This window comes from Heptranchias perlo, chromosome 2, assembly GCF_035084215.1.
Source record: "Heptranchias perlo isolate sHepPer1 chromosome 2, sHepPer1.hap1, whole genome shotgun sequence".
NCBI lineage: Eukaryota > Metazoa > Chordata > Chondrichthyes > Hexanchiformes > Hexanchidae > Heptranchias > Heptranchias perlo.
In genome coordinates, this window is record NC_090326.1 from 122,808,990 (window position 1) to 122,830,964 (window position 21,975).

General features: G+C 42.8%; 1 protein-coding gene across 2 annotated transcripts in view; it reads right to left on the bottom strand.

The window, feature by feature from the left end:
* Positions 1-21,975, bottom strand: part of abcb4 (ATP-binding cassette, sub-family B (MDR/TAP), member 4) — a 124,624-nt gene that overhangs the window by 47,312 nt on the left and 55,337 nt on the right. For both annotated transcript variants that reach the window (XM_068006854.1, XM_068006863.1), the window contains 7 exons: positions 21,114-21,224; positions 16,460-16,585; positions 13,162-13,365; positions 9,166-9,336; positions 6,493-6,654; positions 6,156-6,323; positions 5,147-5,293 (listed from right to left, as the gene is read on the bottom strand). In XM_068006854.1, the coding sequence (XP_067862955.1) occupies positions 5,147-5,293; positions 6,156-6,323; positions 6,493-6,654; positions 9,166-9,336; positions 13,162-13,365; positions 16,460-16,585; positions 21,114-21,224 (1,089 nt within the window). The remainder of the gene's footprint in view (positions 1-5,146; positions 5,294-6,155; positions 6,324-6,492; positions 6,655-9,165; positions 9,337-13,161; positions 13,366-16,459; positions 16,586-21,113; positions 21,225-21,975) is intronic.

A 21,975-nucleotide genomic window follows, 5' to 3' on the forward strand; every position in this document is an offset into this window, starting at 1 on the left:
ATTTCCGCTGGTTGGGGATTCTAGGAGTAGGGGGCACAGTCTAAAAATTAGAGCCAGACCTTTCAGGAGCGAGATTAGAAAACATTTCTACACACAAAGGGTGGTAGAAGTTTGGAACTCTCTTCTGCAAATGGCAATTGATACTAGCTCAATTGCTCAATTTAAATCTGAGATAGATATCTTTTTGGCAACCAAAGGTATTAAGGGATTATGGGCCAAAGGTGGGTATATGGAGTTAGATCACAGATCAGCCATGATCTTATCAAATGGCGGAGCAGGCACGAGGGGCTGAATGGCCTACTCCTGTTCCTATGTTCCTATGTATTGAACTTTTTGAAGAAGTCGCCAGGTTAGTGGATGAGGATAACCCGGTAGACATTGTCTACGTGCACTTTCAGAAAGCTTTTGATAAGGTGTTTACAAGGTAGAATCTTGTGGAATTAGTGGTAAACTGATGGGGTGGATTGAAACTGGTTGAATGCCCGCAGGCAGAAAGTTGTAGTCAATAGATGTGAACTTGCCTGGAGACCGATTACTAGTGGTGTCCTGCAGGTATCGGTGTTAGGACTTTTGCTATTTACTATTTTTATTAATGATCTAGATGTAGGTGTTGGGGGAAAGATCTGCAAGTTTGCAGATGATACCAAGATGTGTGCGAGTGTTAGGACTGTGGAGGCTACTCAACTACTGCAAGCAGATCTTGATGTGTTGGAAGAATGGGCTTGTGTTTGGCAAATTATGTTTAACTTATAAAAGTGTAGCATTATGCATGTGGGCAGATTAAATGCTGAATGCTTTCACACCCTACAGGAACAGAATTAAAGCTCGTGGCGAAAGTAAGAGATCTGGGTGATTTAGTGCATCACTCTCTAAAGGTTCATAACCAATGCCATGAAGCTACAGCTAAAGCAAACAGGGTTCTAGGTTGTATTCACTATAAAACAAAATATACCATTCTGTCCTTGTACAAGACTCTGGCTAGGCCTCAGTTAGAATACTATGTCCAGTTTTGGTCTCCTCACATGGTGGGGGATATTGAGGCCCTGGAAAGGGTGCAGAGGAGGGCCACAAGATTAATACCTAGTTGAAAATACCTTAGTTACCCAGAAAGGCTCAAAGAGCTGGGTCTGTATACTTCTGTACACACCATCCCAACCTGGAAATATATCGCCATTCCTTCATCGTCACTGGGTCAAAATCCTGGAACTCCCTTCCTAACAGCACTGTGGGAGAACGTTCACCACACGGACTGCAGCGGTTCAAGAAGGCGGCTCACCACCACCTTCTCAAGGCCAATTAGGGATGGGCAATAAATGCCGGCCTTGCCAGCGACGCCCACATCCCATGAACGAATTTTTAAAAAAACTTTAGAAAACCGTAGACACAGGGGCGATTTGATCGAGATTTATAAAATAATGAAGGGACTAGTTTGTATTTATGTGGATCAATTATTTCAACTGAATAGGTTAGAGAGGACTAGAGGTCACGTTTACAAGTTGTATAATGGCAGGACGAGGTTGGATGTTGGGCAGTTCTTCTTTTCCCAGAGAATTGCAGACATGTGGAAGAAGTTGCCGGCTCGTGCAGTGAATGCTGATTCACTGTATACCTTCAAGAGAGAGCTGGACCTGTTTCTGGCTGGAGTGTACAAGAGGTTATAGAATCATAGAATCATAGAAGTTTACAACATGGAAACAGGCCCTTCGGCCCAACATGTCCATGTCGCCCAGTTTATACCACTAAGCTAGTCCAATTGCCTGCACTTGGCCCATATCCCTCTATACCCATCTTACCCATGTAATTGTCCAAATGCTTTTTAAAAGACAAAATTGTACCCGCCTCTACTACTGCCTCTGGCAGCTCGTTCCAGACACTCACCACCCTTTGAGTGAAAAAATTGCCCCTCTGGCACCTTTTGTATCTCTCCCCTCTCACCTTGTTATAGATTCCCCTACCTTTGGGAAAAGATTTTGACGATCTACCTTATCTATGCCCCTCATTATTTTATAGACTTCTATAAGATCACCCCGAAACCTCCTACTCTCCAGGGAAAAAAGTCTCAGCCTATCCAACCTCTCCCTACAAGTCAAACCATCAAGTCCCGGTAGCATCCTAGTAAATCTTTTCTGCATTCTTTCTAGTTTAATAATATCCTTTCTATAATAGGGTGACCAGAACTGTACACAGTATTCCAAGTGTGGCCTAACTAATGTCTTGTACAACTTCAACAAAACATCCCAACTCCTGTATTCAATGTTCTGACCAATGAAACCAAGCATGCTGAATGCCTTCTTTGCCACCCTATCCACCTGTGACTCCACTTTCAAGGAGCTATGAACCTGTACTCCTAGATCGCTTTGTTCGATAACTCTCCCCAACGCCCTACCATTAATGGAGTAGGTCCTGGCCCGATTTGATCTACCAAAATGCATCACCTCACATTTATCTAAATTAAACTCCATCTGCCATTCATCGGCCCACTGGCCCAATTTATCAAGATCCCGTTGCAATCCTAGATAACCTTCTTCACTGTCCACAATGCCACCAATCTTGCTGTCATCTGCAAACTTACTAACCATGCCTCCTAAATTCTCATCCAAATCATTAATATAAATAACAAATAACAGCGGGCCCAGCACCGATCCCTGAGGCACACCGCTGGACACAGGCCTCCAGTTTGAAAAACAACCCTCTACAACCACCCTCTGTCTTCTGCCGTCAATCCAATTTTGTATCCAATTGGCTACCTCACCTTGGATCCTGTGAGATCTAACCTTATGTAACAACCTACCATGCGGTACCTTGTCAAAGGCTTTGCTGAAGTCCATGTAGACCACATCTACTGCACAGCCCTCATCTATCTTCTTGGTTACCCCTTCAAAAAACTCAATCAAATTTGTGAGACATGATTTTCCTCTCACAAAACCATGCTGACTGTTCCTAATCAGTCCCTGCCTCTCCAAAGGCCTATAGATCCTGTCCCTCAGAATACCCTCTAACAACTTACCCACAACAGATGTCAGGCTCACCGGTCTGTAGTTCCCAGGCTTTTCCTTGCCGCCCTTCTTAAACAAAGGCACAACATTTGCTACCCTTCAATCTTCAGGCACCTCACCTGTAGCTGTCGATGATTCAAATATCTCTGCTAGGGGACCCGCAATTTCCTCCCTAACCTCCCATAACGTCCTGGGATACATTTCATCAGGTCCTGGAGATTTATCTACCTTGATGCGCGTTAAGACTTCCAGCACCTCCCTCTCTGTAATATGTACACTCCTCAAGACATCACTATTTATTTCCCCAAGTTCCCTAACATCCATGCCTTTCTCAACCGTAAATACCGATGCGAAATAGTCATTTAGGATCTCACCCATCTCCAGTGGTTCCGCACATAGATGACCTTGTTGATCCTTAAGTGGCCCTACTCTCTCCCTAGTTACTCTTTTGCCCTTTATGTATTTGTAGAAGCTCTTTGGATTCACCTTTGCCTTATCTGCCAAAGCAATCTCATATCCCCTTTTTGCCCTCCTGATTTCTCTCTTAACTCTACTCCGGCAATCTCTATACTCTTCAAGGGATCCACTTGATCCCAGCTGCCTATGCATGTCATATGCCTCCTTCTTCTTTCTGACTAGGGCCTCAATCTCCCGAGTTATCCAAGGTTCCCTACTTCTACCAGCCTTCCCCTTCACTTTATAAGGAATGTGCTTACCCTGAACCCTGGTTAACACACTTTTGAAAGCCTCCCACTTACCAGACGTCCCTTTGCCTGCCAACAGACTCTCCCAATCAACTTCTGAAAGTTCCTGTCTAATACCATCAAAATTGGCCTTTCCCCATTTTAGAATTTTAACTTCTGGGCCAGACCTATCATTCTCCATAGCTATCTTAAAACTAATGGAATTATGATCACTGGTCCCAAAGTGATCCCTCACTAACACTTCTGTCACCTGCCCTTCCTTATTTCCCAAGAGGAGGTCAAGTTTTGCCCCCTCTCTAGTCGGGCCATCCACATACTGAATGAGAAATTCCTCCTGAATACACTCAACAAATTTCTCTCCATCCAAGCCCCTAATGCTATGGCTGTCCCAGTCAATGTTGGGAAAGTTAAAGTCCCCTACTATTACCACCCTATTTTTCTTGCAGCTGTCTGTAATCTCCTTACATACTTGCTCCTCAATTTCCCGTTGACTATTTGGGGGTCTGTAGTACAATCCTATCAACGTGATCTCTCCCTTCTTATTTTTCAGTTCTACCCATATCGACTCCGTGGGCGAACCCTCGGATATATCCCCTCTCACTACTGCCGTGATGTTCTCCCTAATCAAGAACGCAACTCCCCCTCCTCTCTTACCTCCTGCTCTATCTTTCCTATAGCATCTGTACCCTGGAACATTGAGCTGCCAGTCCGGCCCCTCCCTTAGCCATGTTTCAGTAATAGCTATAACATCCCAGTCCCATGTACCCATCCATGCCCTGAGTTCATCTGCCTTGCCCATCAGACTTCTTGCATTGAAATAAATGCAGTTTAATCTAGACTTCCCTTGGTCTTTGCCCTGCTTTCTCAGACCATCTGTCCGGTCATGTTTTGTACACTCTCCCTTACTGCCTTTTGTTTCTGTCACCACTTTACTTCCCACTGACTTCCTGCATCAGTTTCCATCCCCCTGCCACATTAGTATAAACCCTCCCCAACAGCACTGGCAAACACTCCCCCTAGGACATTGGTTCCAGTCCTGCCCAGATGCAGACCGTCCAATTTGTACTGGTCCCACCTCCCCCAGAACCGGTTCCAATGGCCCAGGAATTTGAATCCCTCCCTCTTGCACCATCTCTCAAGCCACGTATTCATCCTAGCTATCCTGTCATTCCTACTCTGACTAGCCCGTGGCACTGGTAGCAATCCTGATTGGTATCCTATAATATAAATCAGGGTCTACGTGAACTGTATGCCTCTATGTCTGAATAGGCTGTTTAATACTTGGTCTCTGGGCCTTTCCCTATTGACTATTAGAACCATCTGTTGTGTCTTTAGGAAAACCATTAGTTCTTCTTCCAAGAGAGTATTTTTAAAATGCAGTTTCTTAAAATCTTTGCAGTTGTTTCACTCATGTTACCAAAATATATTTGAAGATTTTAAACTTACTCCAATAATTTCTGAAAATATCAGGGCAAAGGCAGGCTGCAAGACACCATTTATAACAGCACAGAAAGATCCCACAAGCAGATAAGGCCATTCAGTCTTGTTCATCTTCAGAATATTCAAAAAGGATATATTGGGATGCTTTTCATCCTGAAAAATAGAATATTTCACACTTTGTGGTAATATGGAATATGCTTGTCAAATCTGTGATCTGCAAATGATGGAGCTTCACACTTTTACCTGTCCATTTCTAAATGTAAAAAAGCTAAGTGACAGAATTTTAAAAAAAACCTGAGCAAGAGCAAACAATACACACAAATTCTGATTTCGTATCGTAGAGTGACAAGGGGATTCAATTACATTAATTCATGGCTGAATTATTGCAATAACAGTTGAATTATTTGGGGAAATTTTGGAATCAGTAAGATAATTCAAAAACAGCATCCCTAATATTTACATTTCCCACGCCTCCCATTCTTGTGGCCTCTGACTAAGTCTGATAATGCAACACCATCAGCAGTTTTGTGCTCTGCAATCATGCTCACTAGGAACTGAGTTAAAACTATCTAATTCCATTACCTCACAATTCTTACAGTCAGCAGCGAACACATTTTCATCTCATCGGCTTGGGTTGAATTTGAAACCAATGCTCACTGTGTAAAGTAGTATTCTAACTCATAGTGCCACTAAGTCTCTAAGTTATGTGCTTAGTAGATACCTTACATTAATATAAATTGAAATCCACATTATATATTTAGATTAAATACCTCTGAATTGAATCAGCAAAGAAACATATTAAACTCATCTCTCTTACCTCTTTGTCTTACTAATTTTTAAAATAGAGCAGAAACAGAACACATCATAAAGATAAGATTTATATCCCACAAGTGGGCTGACTGGAGAACTCATAAGTAATAAAGTCTCATAATATATCATTAATGCACTATTTAAAATGAAAATTGAATTAGAATGCAGATTATATTTCTCTTGACTAAATTAAAGTGACCCATACCTGTGGGACTGTAGTCACGTCCGTTTTTTCGATAGCTGTTTCTACCTTTTTTATACTAACTTGTGTTGACCGTCTTCGCAATGACTTTGTGGTGCTGATTGTCTCAAGTTCAGCTTCATTTTTCTCATGAATCAATTTGTGTGCCTCATCACCACCTTTCTTAAATGTCTAAATGAAAACAAATGAGATTATATTTTATCTTCTCAGTTTTTCTTTTAAGCAAATGAAATTTGAAGTATATGATTTTATTGATTCTTAACTTCATGATGTTATAAACTTTAATAAATGGTTAAATTCATGTTATAGTTGAAAGAGGTAATTGGCTCCCAACAGGTACCTGCGTGGTGACTAAAGTATAATAGATTCCCTTTGCCCCCATCAGTTCTTCATGGGATCCTCGCTCCACAATTACACCATCTTCCAATCCTGCAATGATGTCTGCATTTTGAATTGTTGACAGACGGTGAGCAATTACTATAGTAGTGCGGCCTTTTCGTACCTTTGAGAAAATACAAGAAATATGTTAAGGTTGTGGGGCATATCCATATTTGGTCTCAATTCATGCTTCTACCCCATTGTCTATGTCGCTTCCTTATCAGAAAAAATTCCTTTAGCATATTAGTTTCTCAAAAATCTTTGCATCAGCTTGCCACAATCAGTAGCACTCTTGCCTCTGGGTCAGAAGATTGTAGGTTTCAACCCCACACTAAGAGTTTGAGCAGATTGTGTGGTAGTGAGGGAGTGCTGCTCTGTAAAAGAGCTATCCAATTAGTGCCATGTCCCCTCCAGAGTTGGAGGAAGGCAGACTTCTTGGAGGGTTGTAGGGCTGGAGAAGGTTATAGAGATAGGGAGGGATGAGGGAATAGAGGGATTTGAACAAGGATAGTACTTGGTGCGGGTTTAGGATACGGGCAACAGAGTTTTGGATGAGCTCAAGTTTACAGAGGGTGCAAGGTGGGAAGCTGGCCAGAAGAGCCTTGAGATAACAAAGCCGTGGATGAAGGTTTCAGCAGAATACGAGCTGAGGCAGGGGCATATATGGTGATGTTACGGAGGCTTACAGTATGTATACTTTACATATCAAATAAATTTAAACACAGCAGGGGAAAAAATTGGATAAGGGTACGTTTCGGGCAGGGGTAGCGCGATGCGCTAGTACCCCGCGTCCGATGGACCCTATACAGGCAGGACGCAAGTTTGGACCTACCCAAGGACTAAACTGCAATCAGCCTTCCTTTCCAGGCCTTGCAAGTGGAATCAATGCAATTTGCATTTTCCCCACTAGAGGGAGCTCAATCTCTTAAAGGGAGGATGTTTCTTAGAAATCTCTTAAAAGGTAGCTGGTACCTGTTATTTACTGAAAATAACAATCTACTGTCTGCATGGAGTCTGAACGGAGATTAGACATCGCACACGTAAAACACAGATGCAGGTCCCATCCCTATGTTTACACACTGATGAGTTATGTTAAAATATTGAATAAAGGTTGCCACTACTAAATCCCACATCCTGCAACCTGCACGCCAGACCTCACCAATCTGCCGATCTGATGTTGGTTCCCGGCCTGCGAGAGAAGGTGCACCAAGGTTCTCTGCTGATGCACTAGAGACCTTGGTGCAAGAGGTAGACAGAAGGAGGGACATTCTATATCCGCAATGGGGGGAAAGAGGCCCTCCGGACATATACTCAAAAGGCAGTGGGAGGCAGCGGGGGACAAAGTCAATGCCAGACGCACAGCATCATGAACATGGATGCAGTACAGAAAGAAGTTCAATGCTTTGACATGACTGGTCAAGATGAGTGAGGTCAACTGTCAAGTGGTGTCTCCTACCAACTGCACCACGCACTACACCGCCCATCACCCACATGCCAATAAACTCTTTCCAATCAGATGCTTCCTCTCACCCTTACACATTATCACTGTTTCAAGCCATCCATCCACAACTCACAGGCCACACACATTGGCAGCTATTCAACTATGACAGGCACATCACCCAGACACACGTCCCGCTTTCTTGCAGGAGAAGGTGGCACATATCAAGAGGCAGCAAGTGGCAGTGGCATTTAGCCCCTCGAGCCTGTTCCACCATTTAGTGAGATCATGGTGGACCTGTGACCTAACTCCATATACCCACCCTTAGCCCCACATCCCTTAATACCCTTGGTTCACAGAAATCTATCAATCTCAGATTTAACATTCACAATTGAGCTAGCATCAACTGCCGTCTGCAGAAAAGCGTTCCAAACATCTCCCACCCTTTGCGTGTAGAAGCATTTCCTAATTTCACTCCTGCTCGTCCTGGCTCTAAATGTTAGGCTATGTCCCCGTGTCCTAGTATTGCAGTCTAGGAGACCTCCAAAAACAGTTACAAATGTCTTGGCAGCCAGAAGCAATAATCCAGCCGCTAACCTGTAATTCTTGCATGGTCCCTTTAAATAGCCTAGGTGGGGGCGGCCCTCCAGGCACTCTAAGACACGTTCAGATGGTTGGGGTTAAGACTGTGCATTGAGTGGAGCGTTAGACACCATTTTGGGACTTAACACTATGTAAATCAGCGTTGCACACTGATTGAAGCCATTTTCTCCCTACTTTATATGATTCCAGCGTGCGTTATCTGCGGCTGCGCTAACTCCTATCCCAAGATGGCGTCTGCTACACGTCACGCAGGAAACATGCGTGCGATTCCAAGACACCATCTTGGATGTCGGACAGGCCGTGTAGCGCCAAAATAACGGGCGCTACACGGCCCAATTTAGGGCCCAGTATTTCTTAAATGGGGCGGAGGGGAAGAGAAGCTCTTCTTTGTTGTAAACCCACATCTACTATTTTGCTACAAACAATGTACAGAGCAAGTCTCAGTCCTTGTCATTCCTTAACCATGATTTGAACAGCATTTCATCTGAAAATCTAGAAATTGGACGATACTTCTGGTAAAAAATAAATAACTCTAATTGCAGCAACATAACTAAACTAGCAATGTCTGATTTTATTTAGTGAGAACATCATTACCTTATCAAGTGCAACTTGAACTGTAGCTTCACTCTCAGCATCTAATGCAGACGTAGCTTCATCCAGCAGCAGAATCTTGGGATTGCGTACCAGAGCACGTGCAATGGCAATTCTTTGTTTCTGACCTCCGCTTAGTTGAGTGCCTCTTTCTCCAACTAATGTTTCAAATTTCTACAACAGAACCACAGAAATTCTAGCACTTTAGCGGTATTACTGTGATATTAGGAGTGTGGGAATGCTCTCCGTTTGCTTGGAGGGGCGCAGCTGCAACAACACTCAAGAAGCTCGACACCATCCAGGATGAAGCAGTCCAATTGATCGTTACCTCATCCACTAGCCTATTCCTCCAGACCCTCCACCACTGGAGTACCGTGGCTGCAATGTGTATTTTCTACAGAATGCACTACAGGAACTTGCTAAGGCTTTTTCAGCAGCACCTCTCAAACCTGCGACCTCCACCACCTAAAACGGTCAAGGGCAGCAGGTACGTGGGAAAACCATTATCTTCAAGTTCCCCTCCAAGTCACACACCATCCTGACTTGGACATATATCGACGTTCTTGCATCATCATTGGGACAAAATCCGGGAACTCCCCACCTAACAGCACTGTGGGAGTACCTTCACCACATGGACTGCTGTGGTTTAAAGAGAAGGCTCACTATCACCTTCTCAAGGGCAATTAGGGATGATCAATAAAAATGCCGACCTTGCCAGCGACACCTACGACAATGGATGACAAAAAAAATTGTGCAATGATGCATGGCCTGAGTCCAGGTATCAAGTTCCAAGCCACAATGAGTGACAATATAAATAAGTCCAATGCCCAATAGTTAATTTTTAATACTCAAGTTATCAGTAGCATCAGTTCAGATAAGGGATTATAATAGCGTCTTTATATTTGCACTCAGCGAGGGACTGGCAATCTCACCCTGGTGTTTTTTTTTATTCGTTCATGGGATGTGGGCATCGCTGGCGAGGCCGGCATTTATTGCCCATCCCTAATTGGCCTAGAGAAGGTGGTGGTGAGCCGCCTTCTTGAACCGCTGCAGTCCATGTGGTGAAGGTTCTCCCACAGTGCTGTAGGAAGGGAGTTCCAGGATTTTGACCCAGCGACGATGAAGGAAATATATTTCCAAGTCGGGATGGTGTGTGACTTGGAGGGGAACGTGCAGGTGATGTTGTTCCCATGCGCCTGCTGCCCTTGTACTTCTAGGTGATAGAGGTCGCGGGTTTGGGAGGTGCTGTCGAAGAAGCCTTGGCGAGTTGCTGCAGTTATCCTGAGGATGGTACACACTGCAGCCACTGTGCGCCAGTGGTGAAGGGAGTGAATGTTTAGGGTGATGGATGGGGTGCCAATCAAGCGGGCTGTTTTGTCCTGGATGGTGTCGAGCTTCTTGAGTGTTGTTGGAGCTGCACTCATCCAGGCAAGTGCAGAGTATTCCATCACACTCCTGATTTGTGCCTTGTAGATGGTGGAAAGGCTTTGGGGAGTCAGGAGGTGAGTCACTCGCCGCAGAATACCCAGCCTCTGGCCTGCTCTTGCAGCCACAGTATTTATATGGCTGGTCCAGTTAAGTTTCTGGTCAATGGTGACCCCCAGGATGTTGATGGTGGGGGTTTCGGCGATGGTAATGCCGTTGAATGTCAAGGGGAAGTGGTTAGACTCTCTTGTTGGAGATGGTCATTGCCTGGCACTTTTCTGGCGCGAATGTTACTTGCCACTTATCAGCCCAAGCCTGGATGTTGTCCAGATTTTGCTGCATGTGGGCTCGGACTGCTTCATTATCTGAGGGGTTGCGAATGGAACTGAACACTGTGCAATCATCAGCGAACATCCCCATTTCTGACCTTATGATGGAGGGAAGGTCATTGATGAAGCAGCTCAAGATGGTTGGGCCTAGGACATTGCCTTGAGGAACTCCTGCAGCAATGTCCTGGGGCTGAGATGATTGGCCTCCAACAACCACTACCATCTTCCTTTGTGCTAGGTATTACTCCAGCCACTGGAGAGTTTTCCCCCTGATTCCCATTGACTTCAATTTTACTAGGACTCCTTGGTGCCACACTCGGTCAAATGCTGCCTTGATGTCAAGGGCAGTCACTCTCACCTCACCTCTGGAATTCAGCTCTTTTGTCCATGTTTGGACCAAGGCTGTAATGAGGTCTGGAGCCGAGTGGTCCTGGCGGAACCCAAAGTGAGCATCGGTGAGCAGGTTATTGGTGAGTAAGTGCCGCTTCATAGCACTGTCGACAACACCTTCCATCACTTTGCTGATGATTGAGAGTAGACTGATGGGGCGGTAATTGGCCAGATTGGATTTGTCCTGCTTTTTGTGGACAGGACATATCTGAGCAATTTTCCACATTGTCGGGTAGATGCCAGTGTTGTAGCTGTAATGAACAGCTTGGCTAGAGGCGCAGCTAGTTCTGGAGCACAAGTCCTCAGCGCTACAGCTGGGATGTTGTCGGGGCCCATAGCTTTTGCTGTATCCAGTGCACTCAGCCGTTTCTTGATAACATGTGGAGTGAATCGAATTGGCCGAAGACTGGCTTCTGTGATGGTGGGGATATCGGGAGGAGGCCGAGATGGATCATCCACTCGGCACTTCTGGCTGAAGATGGTTGCAAACGCTTCAGCCTTGTCTTTTGCACTCACGTGCATGTAGTCCTGAGTTGTAGCTTTACCAGGTTGGCACCTCATTTTTAGGTACGCCTGGTGCTGCTCCTGGCATGCTCTTCTACACTCGCCATGAGGTTACAGGGTTACAGATTGTGCTGGAATACAATTCTGCTGCTGATGGCCCACAGCTCCTCATGGATGCCCAGTTTTGAGCTGCTAGATCTGTTCTGAATCTATCCCATTTAGCACGGTGATAGGACACCATCCAACGTGTTGTGTGGCGCTCAGTGCGAAGACAGGGCTTCATCTCCACGAGGACTGTGCGGTGGTCACTCCTACAATACTGTCATGGACAGATGAATCTGCGACAGGTAGATTGGTGAGGACGAGGTCAAATAAGTTTTTTCCCTCCTGTTGGTTCGCTCACCACCTGCCGCAGGCCCAATCTGGCAGCTATGTCCTTCAGGACTCGGCCAGCTCGGTAATTAGTGGTGCTACCGAGCCACTCTTGGTGATGGACATTGAAGTCCCCCACCCAGAGTACATTCTGTGCCCTTGCTACCCTCAGTGCTTCCTCCAAGTGGTGTTCAACATGGAGGAGGACTGATTCATCAGCTGAGGGAGAACGGTAGGTGGTAATCAGCAGGAGGTGTCCTTGCCCATGTTTGACCTGATGCCATGAGATTTCATGGGGCCCACAGTCAATGTTGATGACTCCCAGGGCCACTTCCTCCTGACTGTATATCACTGTACCACCACCTCTGGTGGGTCTGTCCTGCCGGTGGGACAGGACATACCCAGGAATGGTGATGGAAGAGTCTGGGACGTTGGCTGAAAGGTATGATTCTGTGAGTATGGCTATGTCAGGCTGTTGCTTGACTTGTCTGTGGGACAGCTCTCCCAATTTTGGCACAAGTCCCCAGATGTTAGTGAGGAGGACTTTGCAGGGTCGACTGGGCTTGGTTTGCCTTTGTCGTATCCAGTGCCTAGTGGTCCGATGCCGGGTGGTCCATCCGGTTTTATTCTTATTGTGACTTTTTTTAGCGAGATTTTACAACTGAGTGGCTTGCTCGGCCATTTCAGAGGGCAATTAAGAATCAACCACATTGCTGTGGGTCTGGAGTCACATATAGGCCAGACCGGGTAAGGACGGCAGGTTTCCTAGGCACAGAAGGAAGGAAGATAATGTAGTTTAGAGACATCAAACTAGTTCTTGTAATGCTGTTCCATTCCTGATATGATAACAGCTAGAAGACAAAAACAATCTCTGAAGGGAAATGGAGATGAGCTTATCAGAACAGTAATCATGTTTAGAGCAACCAGTTATCCATAATGTAAACTTTTTAGTTCAATAGCAATCAGGATCAGTACTTACATCTGGCAATTTCATGATGAAATCATAGGCATTAGCTTCCTTGGTAGCCTCTTCAATTTCAGTCATGCTGACATCTTCACGACCATAGCGAATGTTTTCAGCTATAGTGGTGGCAAACAGGACAGGCTCCTGGCTAACAACCCCAATAAATTCCCTGAGATGCCTAGTATTCAAGGATCGAATATCCTGTCCATCAAGAATAATCTGTTGAAAATATTATACATCTAATTCAATAATTATGTTATCCATTGAAAGTACTATATGTGAAAATTATTGCCATAAAAACATGCATGAACCTCATGGGAGAGCAAACTTCTTGTCCAAAATGACACATAACCCCTCAGATGAATCAGGCAGAAATTAAAAATAATCAGGATCCCTAATTGTGCATACTAAGATAAACAAACAATACCCTATACACCTAACCCAAACCTGAACCAAGCCTTAGTAGAAGTACGTTCAGATTGTGTGTTTATGCTGGTGCCTAGCACTTTTCCCCAGTACTATTTGTTCTGGTGTTCATTATACATGTGTGGCCTACATCCTTTACCTAGACAATATTGGGGGGGGGGGGGGGGCGGTATTTTAACCCCCTCCACCCCGCAGTTAAAATGGCGCCGGGGTCTTACCCACTCAGTTCCCATCCCGAAGTGGCCGATTGCAATTTTAAATAGATTCACTCTATCAAAGCACCTCAGAATTTTAAATATATATATTAAATCTCCTCTTTGCCTTCTCTGCTACCATGGACATAGTCCCTGTATCACAAATGTCTCCTCATAACTATAGTTTCCATCCCTGGCATTACCCTGATGAATCTACGCAGTGAACTCTCTGTAACTTTAATGTTATTTACATAATGGAGCATCCAAAATTGTCCACAGTACTCGAACAGATGTTTTGGACATGTTTATCATTACTTCTTCACTCCTGTACTCTAACCCCTATTTATAAAACCCAAAATGCTGTTGGCCTTTTTTTATGGTTTGATCTACTTGCAGTTTCAGGTTTCCCTGTTCATCCAGACTATAGGGGGTAAAATCTCTGCTAATTTTAGTAAAAATGTAAATGTATGGTGAAGTACAACTTTTTATGGTACTGATAGGTATAACCTCTCAGTTATACGCTGCCTATCAAGAAAGATTGAGCAGGCTGGGGCTCTTTTCTCTAGAAAAGAGAAGACTGAGGGGTGACCTGATAGAGATTTTTAAAGATTATGAAAGGGTTTGATAGGGTAGACGTGGAGAAGATGTTTCCACTTGTGGGGGAGACCAGAACCTGGGGCCATAAATATAAGATTCACTAATAAATTCAATAGACAATTCAGGAGAAACTTCTTTACCCAGAGAGTGGTTAGAATGTGGAACTCACTAACACAAGTAGTTGAGGTGACTGGCAAAGATGCATTTAAGGGGAAGCTAGATAAACACATGAGGGAGAAAGGAATAGAAGGATATGTTGATAGGGTTAGGTGAAGTAGGGAGGGAGGAGGCTCGTGTGGAGCATAAACACCAGCATGGACCTGTTGGGCCGAATGGCCTGTTTCTGTGCTGTACATTCTATGTAATTTATGTCAACTGCAAAATAACATGAGTTTTCTAATTGCCAAGGAGATGTTCCGACTCCTGTCGACCTTCTGGTCCTGAGGTGATTTGTATGCTAGAGGCCTCCGTTGGGGAGATCTGCCAGAATTGAAACAGATATCAGTAACGGTAGGCCAGGGAAGTCTGTTGCAGTGCCAAAGTGCTGGCAGACTCGACGTTGTCAAAGGCTAAGAGGTTTTTTTTAAAAAAAAGTTCAAAAATTACATCCTGTCTTCTGGGGCATGTGCATTCCAATACCTAGACAGCACAGGCCCATGCTATCGGCACCATCCTTTTAGTCCCTCTGCCAACCTTTGATTGTCATCTTCCAGTCCTGTCCAGCCTAGATCCACCAAATAGCTGGCAGGAGGGGACTGGAACTGTACTCCAGCACAAATTAGTGATTTCAGGAGAGGAGAAATGTGAGGAAGAAATCCCACTCCTGCTCACTCTCAATGCTCTTTAATTATCCTCTCTTTGAAGCAACTATCTAATCCCTTGCAAGAGTTTGTAGATTCAGCTTCAATTTGTGGCAGATAATTCCACAATCTAAACATTCTCCTTGTAAAGAAGCTTGTTAGAATCACCTTTTAAATTATTTTTGTGATTAGCTTTAAGTTTTATTGCTGTCTCACTGACCAGTGGAAACGATTCATCACTATTCACCTTATCATAACTCTTCACAATCTTGTATACCTCTATGCAGTCACCCCTTAGACTTCTCAGCTTCAGTGAAAGAAGCCCTAACTATGTGCAGCTTGTCCATTGCTTTTGTATTCTTTCTACAATGGGGTTCCCAAAATTGTGCACAATACTTCAACAATTGGCTACCTAAGGTCTTGTACAAGTTCAACATTACCTCCTTCCTTTTTTATTCTATGCCTCCAGATACCAAACCAAGGATTATGGCCCTGTTTACTTGCACTGCCATCTTTAATGGCTTGTGTAGCTGCACACAAAGGCTCCTCTGCTCTTCTACTCCATTTAAAATATCATTTAAGGTGCATTTCCTTTCCCTATTTTCATTTTGCACTTTCTACTTTGAGCTGCAAGAGCCCATTCTGCTAACCTATCTATGCCCTCCTGCAGTCTTTCACAACCCTTGTCATAATTTGAGACACCCACAATTTGATGTCATCAGCACACTGCGATATTGCTCACTCAATTCCTACATCCAGATAATTTATGTATCATTTATGCTCACTCTTCCCACTAATCTCAATGTCCTGTGATCATTACCTCCCATATTCATTTGCTCTTACTTCATTGGTCTCCAGTCTTGGATTATGTTTTTCTCCCCCAGGAGAGACAGTACTACGTTCAGGTGGTGGAGCAATACTATGTATCACGTACATTATACCTACATCTATGGGCACACAGGAACTGTATACCATTTTCTGCATACAGAAGTTCATCTGTACAGCTGCTGTACTTACCTCAAACACTAGACAAAGGAATACTGGCTCACGGCTTGTCCTATCCAGCTGTTAAAATTGCCATGTCCTCATTCTGCAGTGGGCAGCTGGGAAATTAACTCGCCAGTGTGGTTTCCCACCGGAAACTCACTGCAAGATATAATACACCCCAGCTTGTATTGTATCTCAACCTGCCAAGAATACATTGACTTTGGAGCCCCTCAGGTTTTGCTGCTGAAGCCCATTTGGTGTTTATCTACCTTCTTTTTACAACACGATGAATGTCGTTAAATGCTTTACCATTCCATCTTGAGGATCATAGAATCTCTGCAGAAGCTGGATAGTAGTGCTCTTCCCACAGCCACTGCTGCCAACCACAGCAACTGTTTGCCCGCTGTTCAACTTCAGGTGCAGACCTTTTAATATCTACCACAAAACAATAGGGAAGGAAAAGGAAATAAGGTACTATTTGGTTTTAACATTTAATGTTTTGTGTACCGACATTTTATTTCTGTTCTGAAAACGACGGCATATTTAGACAATATTGTGCAAATTTCTCCTTAACTGTAGCCTTATGTAACTGAAAACAAATAGGTTGCAAGCTTATGGTCCCTAGCAGAGCATCAATTTAATTTAATCTGATGCTGGTTAAGACAGTGAATAAAACATGACAGGTACAATAAGCTTACTGTTTAAAGCCTTTAATTTCAAAAGGATATGGATTAGTAAATTAATAAATGCGTTACACCTTTGCTGTTTTTTTTATAAATTCAGGTTTTATGTTTAATCGTGAATTGCTGGCAGATAAAGCGGAGAATGGAGCCTTATCCCAATTTATTTCAAAATAATTTTCCATCACAAGTGCCTAATAAGCTAATGAATTGAAAGAATCAGGAATTAAAATCTAAATCAGCAGGAAATTTGGGTGAGATTTGTTGGTTAAAAGCGTGGCTGAAAGAGTGGTGCAAGAAGCAGGGGTTTTGATTCATGGGGCACTGGCACAGTACTGGGTAAAGAGGGAGCTGTTCCATTGGGATGGGCTCCACTTAAACCGGGCTGGGACCAGTGTCCTGGCGAATCGAATAACTAGGGAGGTAGTTTGGACTTTAAACTAATAAGAGGGGGTGGGGGGGGAGGGTTCAGGTAAGGGTACATTTAATTTTATCAGTTTAAAAAGAAGTAACGGCTGTAGAGCAGAGTAGTGATTTGGATAAAAACAAGCAGAGTGTGTCAGGAAGGGGCAGAGAGTTTAACAAAAGTAATAGGGTATTAGTGACTAAGATCACATCAGGGAAAAAAAGTAACAAGTTAAAATTAAAGGCGCTGTATGTGAGTGCACGAAGCATTTGTAACAAGATAGATGAATTAATGGCACAAATAGAGATAAATAGGTTTGATCTAATAGCCATTACTGAGACATGGTTGCAGGGTGACCAAGGTTGGGAACTAAATATTCCAGGGTACTTGACTTTAAGAAAAGATAGGCAAAATGGAAAAGGAGAGGAGTTAGCTTTGATAATAAAAGATGAGATAAAGACAGGAGTGAGAAAGGATCTTAGCTCAGAAAATTAGGATGTAGAATCAGTATGGGTGGAGCTAAGAAATAACAAGGGGCAGAAAACACTCATGGGAGGAGTTTATAGGCCCCCTAACAGTATAGAATCATAGAAATTTACGCCACAGAAGGAGGCCATTCAGCCCATCATTTCTGTGCCGGACGAAAAAGAGCCAACCAGCCTAATCCCACTTTCCAGCTCTTGGTCCGTAGCCTTGTAGGTTACGGCACTTCAAGTACACAAGTAGTTATAGCGTTGAACAGAGTATAAATCAGGAAATTAGAGGAACATGTAACAAGGGTAATGCAATAATCATGGGGGCTTTTAACCTTCATATAGACTGGGCAAACCAAATTGGCAAAAGTAGTTTGGAGTTCGAGTTCATGGAATGCATTCGAGACAGTTTTCTAGAACAATGTCGAGGAACCAACTAGGGAACAGGCTATTTTAGATCTAGTATTGTATAATGAGACAGGGTTAATTAGTAATCTTATAATAAAGTATCCTCTGGGGAAGAGTGATCATAATTTGATAGAATTTCATATTGAGTTTGAGAGTGATGTGGTGAAGTCCAAAACTAGGGTCTTAAACCAGGCCAATTATATAGGTATGAGGGGAGAGTTGGCTAAGGTAGATTGGGAAATTAGATTAAAAGACATGATGGTAAATAGGAAATGGCGAACATTTAAATAAATAATTCATAATTCCCAATGAATATACATTCCCTTGAGGAATAAAAAACTCTACAGGAAAAGTGATCCAACCGTGGCTAACTAGAGAAGAGGCTTACAATGCTGCTAAAAAGAGTAGTAAGCCTGAGGAATGGGAAGGTTTTAGAAATCAGCAAAAGATAACCAAGAAATTGATAAAGAGGGAGAAAACTGAATATGAGAGTAAACTAGCAAGAAATATAAAAACAGATTTTAAGAGCTGCTACAAGTATATAAAAAGGAAGAGAGTAGCAAAAGTAAACATGGATCCATTAGAGACAGAGACAGGAGAAATTATAAAGGGGAATACAGAAATGGCAGAGATGTTAAACAAATATTTTATATCTGTCTTCACAGTAGAAGACACAAAAAAAATCGGAAATACCAGGGAACCAAGGGTCTAATGAGAGGGAGGAACTTAAAGTAATTAAGATTAGTAAAGAAAAAGTTTTAGAAAAATGAATGGGTCTAAAAGCCGACAAATCCCCTAGAACTGATGGTTTACATCCTAGGGTTTTAAAAGAAGTGGCTGCAGAGATAGTGGATGCATTGGTTTTGATCTTCCAGAATTCCCTAGATTCTAGAACGGTCCCCATGGATTGGAAGGTAGCAAATGTAACCCCGCTACTCAGGAAAGGAGGGAGAGAGAAAACAGGGAACTATAGGCCAGTTAGCCTGACATCAGTAGTAGGGAAAAAGCTAGAATCTATTATTAAGGATGTAGTAACAGGGCACCTAGAAAATCATAATATGATTAGGCAGAGTCAACACAGTTTTATGGAATGGAAATCGTGTTTGACAAATCTAGTAGAGTTTTTTGAGGGTGTAACTAGCAGGGTAGATAAGAGAGAACCAGTAGATGTAGTACATTTGGATTTTCAAAAGGTATTCGATAAGGTACCACATAAGAGGTTGTTACACAAGATTAGGGCCCATGGGATTGGGGGTAATATATTAGCGTGGATTGGGGATTGGTTAACGGACAGAAAATAGAAAGCAGGAATAAACAGGTCATTTTCAGGTTGGCAGGCTGTAACTAGTGGGGTGCCGCCAGGATCGGTGCTTGGGCCTCAGCTATTTACAATCTATATACTACTAACAAAATGGACACTATTAAATAAAATGGATTCTGTGACTGTGGGAAAGACAGTTAAAAGTGTTGAGTTTGTATATTCCAAAACTGGCTTACAGTCTAGGAATACAAAAGACATTTCACAACGAACTGATAAAAGTATAGAACCAGACTGCATGAAACAAAGGCATACTGTCTTAAGGTGATAACAGTTGTTTTAATTTGATTGGTTAATGTGTAAGCAGTCCGTTGTTGCCATGCGGGCTTAATTGGTTAATGTGTGTAATCAAGATTAATGATGTAAAAGCTACTGAAAATCTGTATTTCAAAGGTATAAAAAAGCATGACAACCATTTTAAAGTTGAGAAGGTAGCTGCATTCACTACGGAGTGGCCAGTCCTTCTCCCAAAGCTTTGTCCAATAAACTGCATGTTGAATCTTTAAGTCTGACTCCGAGTGGTGATTTTTCCCACAATACAAAGCTAGGTGGGAAGGTAAGCTGTGAGGAGGACGCAAAGAGTCTTCAAAGGGATATCGACAGATTAAGTGAGTGGGCAAGAAAACGGCAGATGGAGTAGAATGTGGGGAATTGTAGAGTTGAGGTCCAAGATCAGTCATGATCTTATTGAATGGTGGAGCAGGCTCGAAGGGCCACATGGCCTACTCCTGCTCTTATTTCTTATGTTGTTCAGTAGAAAGGCTAACAGGTCCTGCTGGCCTCTTCTCAGGTGGACATAAAAGACCTTGCTGAGACTGCAGAAACAGAATGAATATGCTAACTGTAAACAAAGGCATTGTCTAAAAGGGGTCTTATCAGGATACAACTGCAGACGCTACATATTAGTCAGGCAGCTTCAAAGCTGTGATGAGACTATGGTCTGCAGTCAGGTCCACGTGAGCAGACTGGAGAAGACAGTTGCCTAGAAGAGGTTGCCTAGGAATCAGTCTAAAGCTAAAGATTTTGTGATATGAAGAGCAGAGGTGTAAGATTGTGTGTTGCCTGAAGAAGGGACGCAACCCAGGATCCCGGATCCTGAAGAAACATCAGGGAACACCAGCGAAGAAAGTTTCTCCTTCCGCCACGAGAGCTGGTCACCCTCTGCGGTCGAGTCACATTCTCTGCTTAAAAGGTTGTATTTGTTTATATCTAGGTTATAATAAACTTGAGTAAAAAGGAACAATCCTGTGTTCGTGCTTCTCATTTCTCAGTTGCTGAACATTGTATATCTGTGGGGAGTAGTATCTAAAAGATCATTTCTCTTACAGAATCCACCATCATTGAGTGCATTCACTGGGTGATGTACTGCTTTTTAATTGCAAAGAAAATAGTGAACATGATACATTACTCTCATATCTTCCTTTAGGTAAGATGACTCATACCTTAATATTAGGTGACAAGAGTATCACTTAATGTATGTTTGTATAAAAATCAGTGCATTTTCACAGTAACTCAGTCTATGGAAAGTGCTTTGAAGTTTTTCTGGGATCTAATAAGACTCAATGTAAATGCAAGTCTTCCTTCTTTTAATAGTTTAATTTAAGTAAGGACTCTATCTTAACACAGGGTCAATACAGTACTGCAATCTTTACATATGAAGAACTAGAATAACTCCTACCTTAACATCAGGCCGTGAGGGATAGCTGAAATGCACATTTATAAATTCCACATCTCCTTTAATTTGATTAGGTTTGTGTCCGCTTTCTGAAAAACTATCAATTGATGGCTCCTGTATTATGATAAAGAAAAATTAAACAAGATCATATGAATTTATCCTGTATATACATTTCCAGTGGAAGGCTGGGCATGTGCCAGCAAGTTACATTTATATCGTACATTGAAATGTAGAAAAACATCCCAAGGCGCATTACAAAGGCATAAGGAAAACCAACACGGAGCCAAGGAAGAAGAGATTAGGCAGGAAGACAAAAGCTTGGTCAAAGAGATGGGTTTTAATGAGGGGCTTAAAAAAAGGAGAGGATTGTCGAGAGTGGAGCGATTTAGGAAGTGGAACATAGGCAATTGAAGGAATGGCTGCGAATGGTGGAACAAAGGGAGAGAGGGAGGCATGAAGAGGCTAGACTCAGGAATGGAGAAATTTGGTGGTGGGGGAGAAGGGGCCGTAGGATTGACGGAGTTTATAGAGATAGACAAGGATAAGGCCATGAAGTTAAATCTAGGATGAAAATTAGTAAGGATTAAATTTCGGAGCAAGGCAAAGTCTGTAAGAACAATATAGCAGTTAAAATACAAAATATATTAACAATATCCATTGTTTAGTGCTTATTGGCTTACTATACATCCAGTTTTAATGTTTCATTAGGGGGTTCAGAAACTTCTAAAAAGTTAAATGGGCAGTAAAATTATGATTATTAAAAAATAATGTATTTTTAAAAACTTCTTTATCTTATGATAAGGAGGCATTAGTTATTGCAATTTTGAGATTATTTTAGCCTTTAAATAACATTTCATTACCTCTC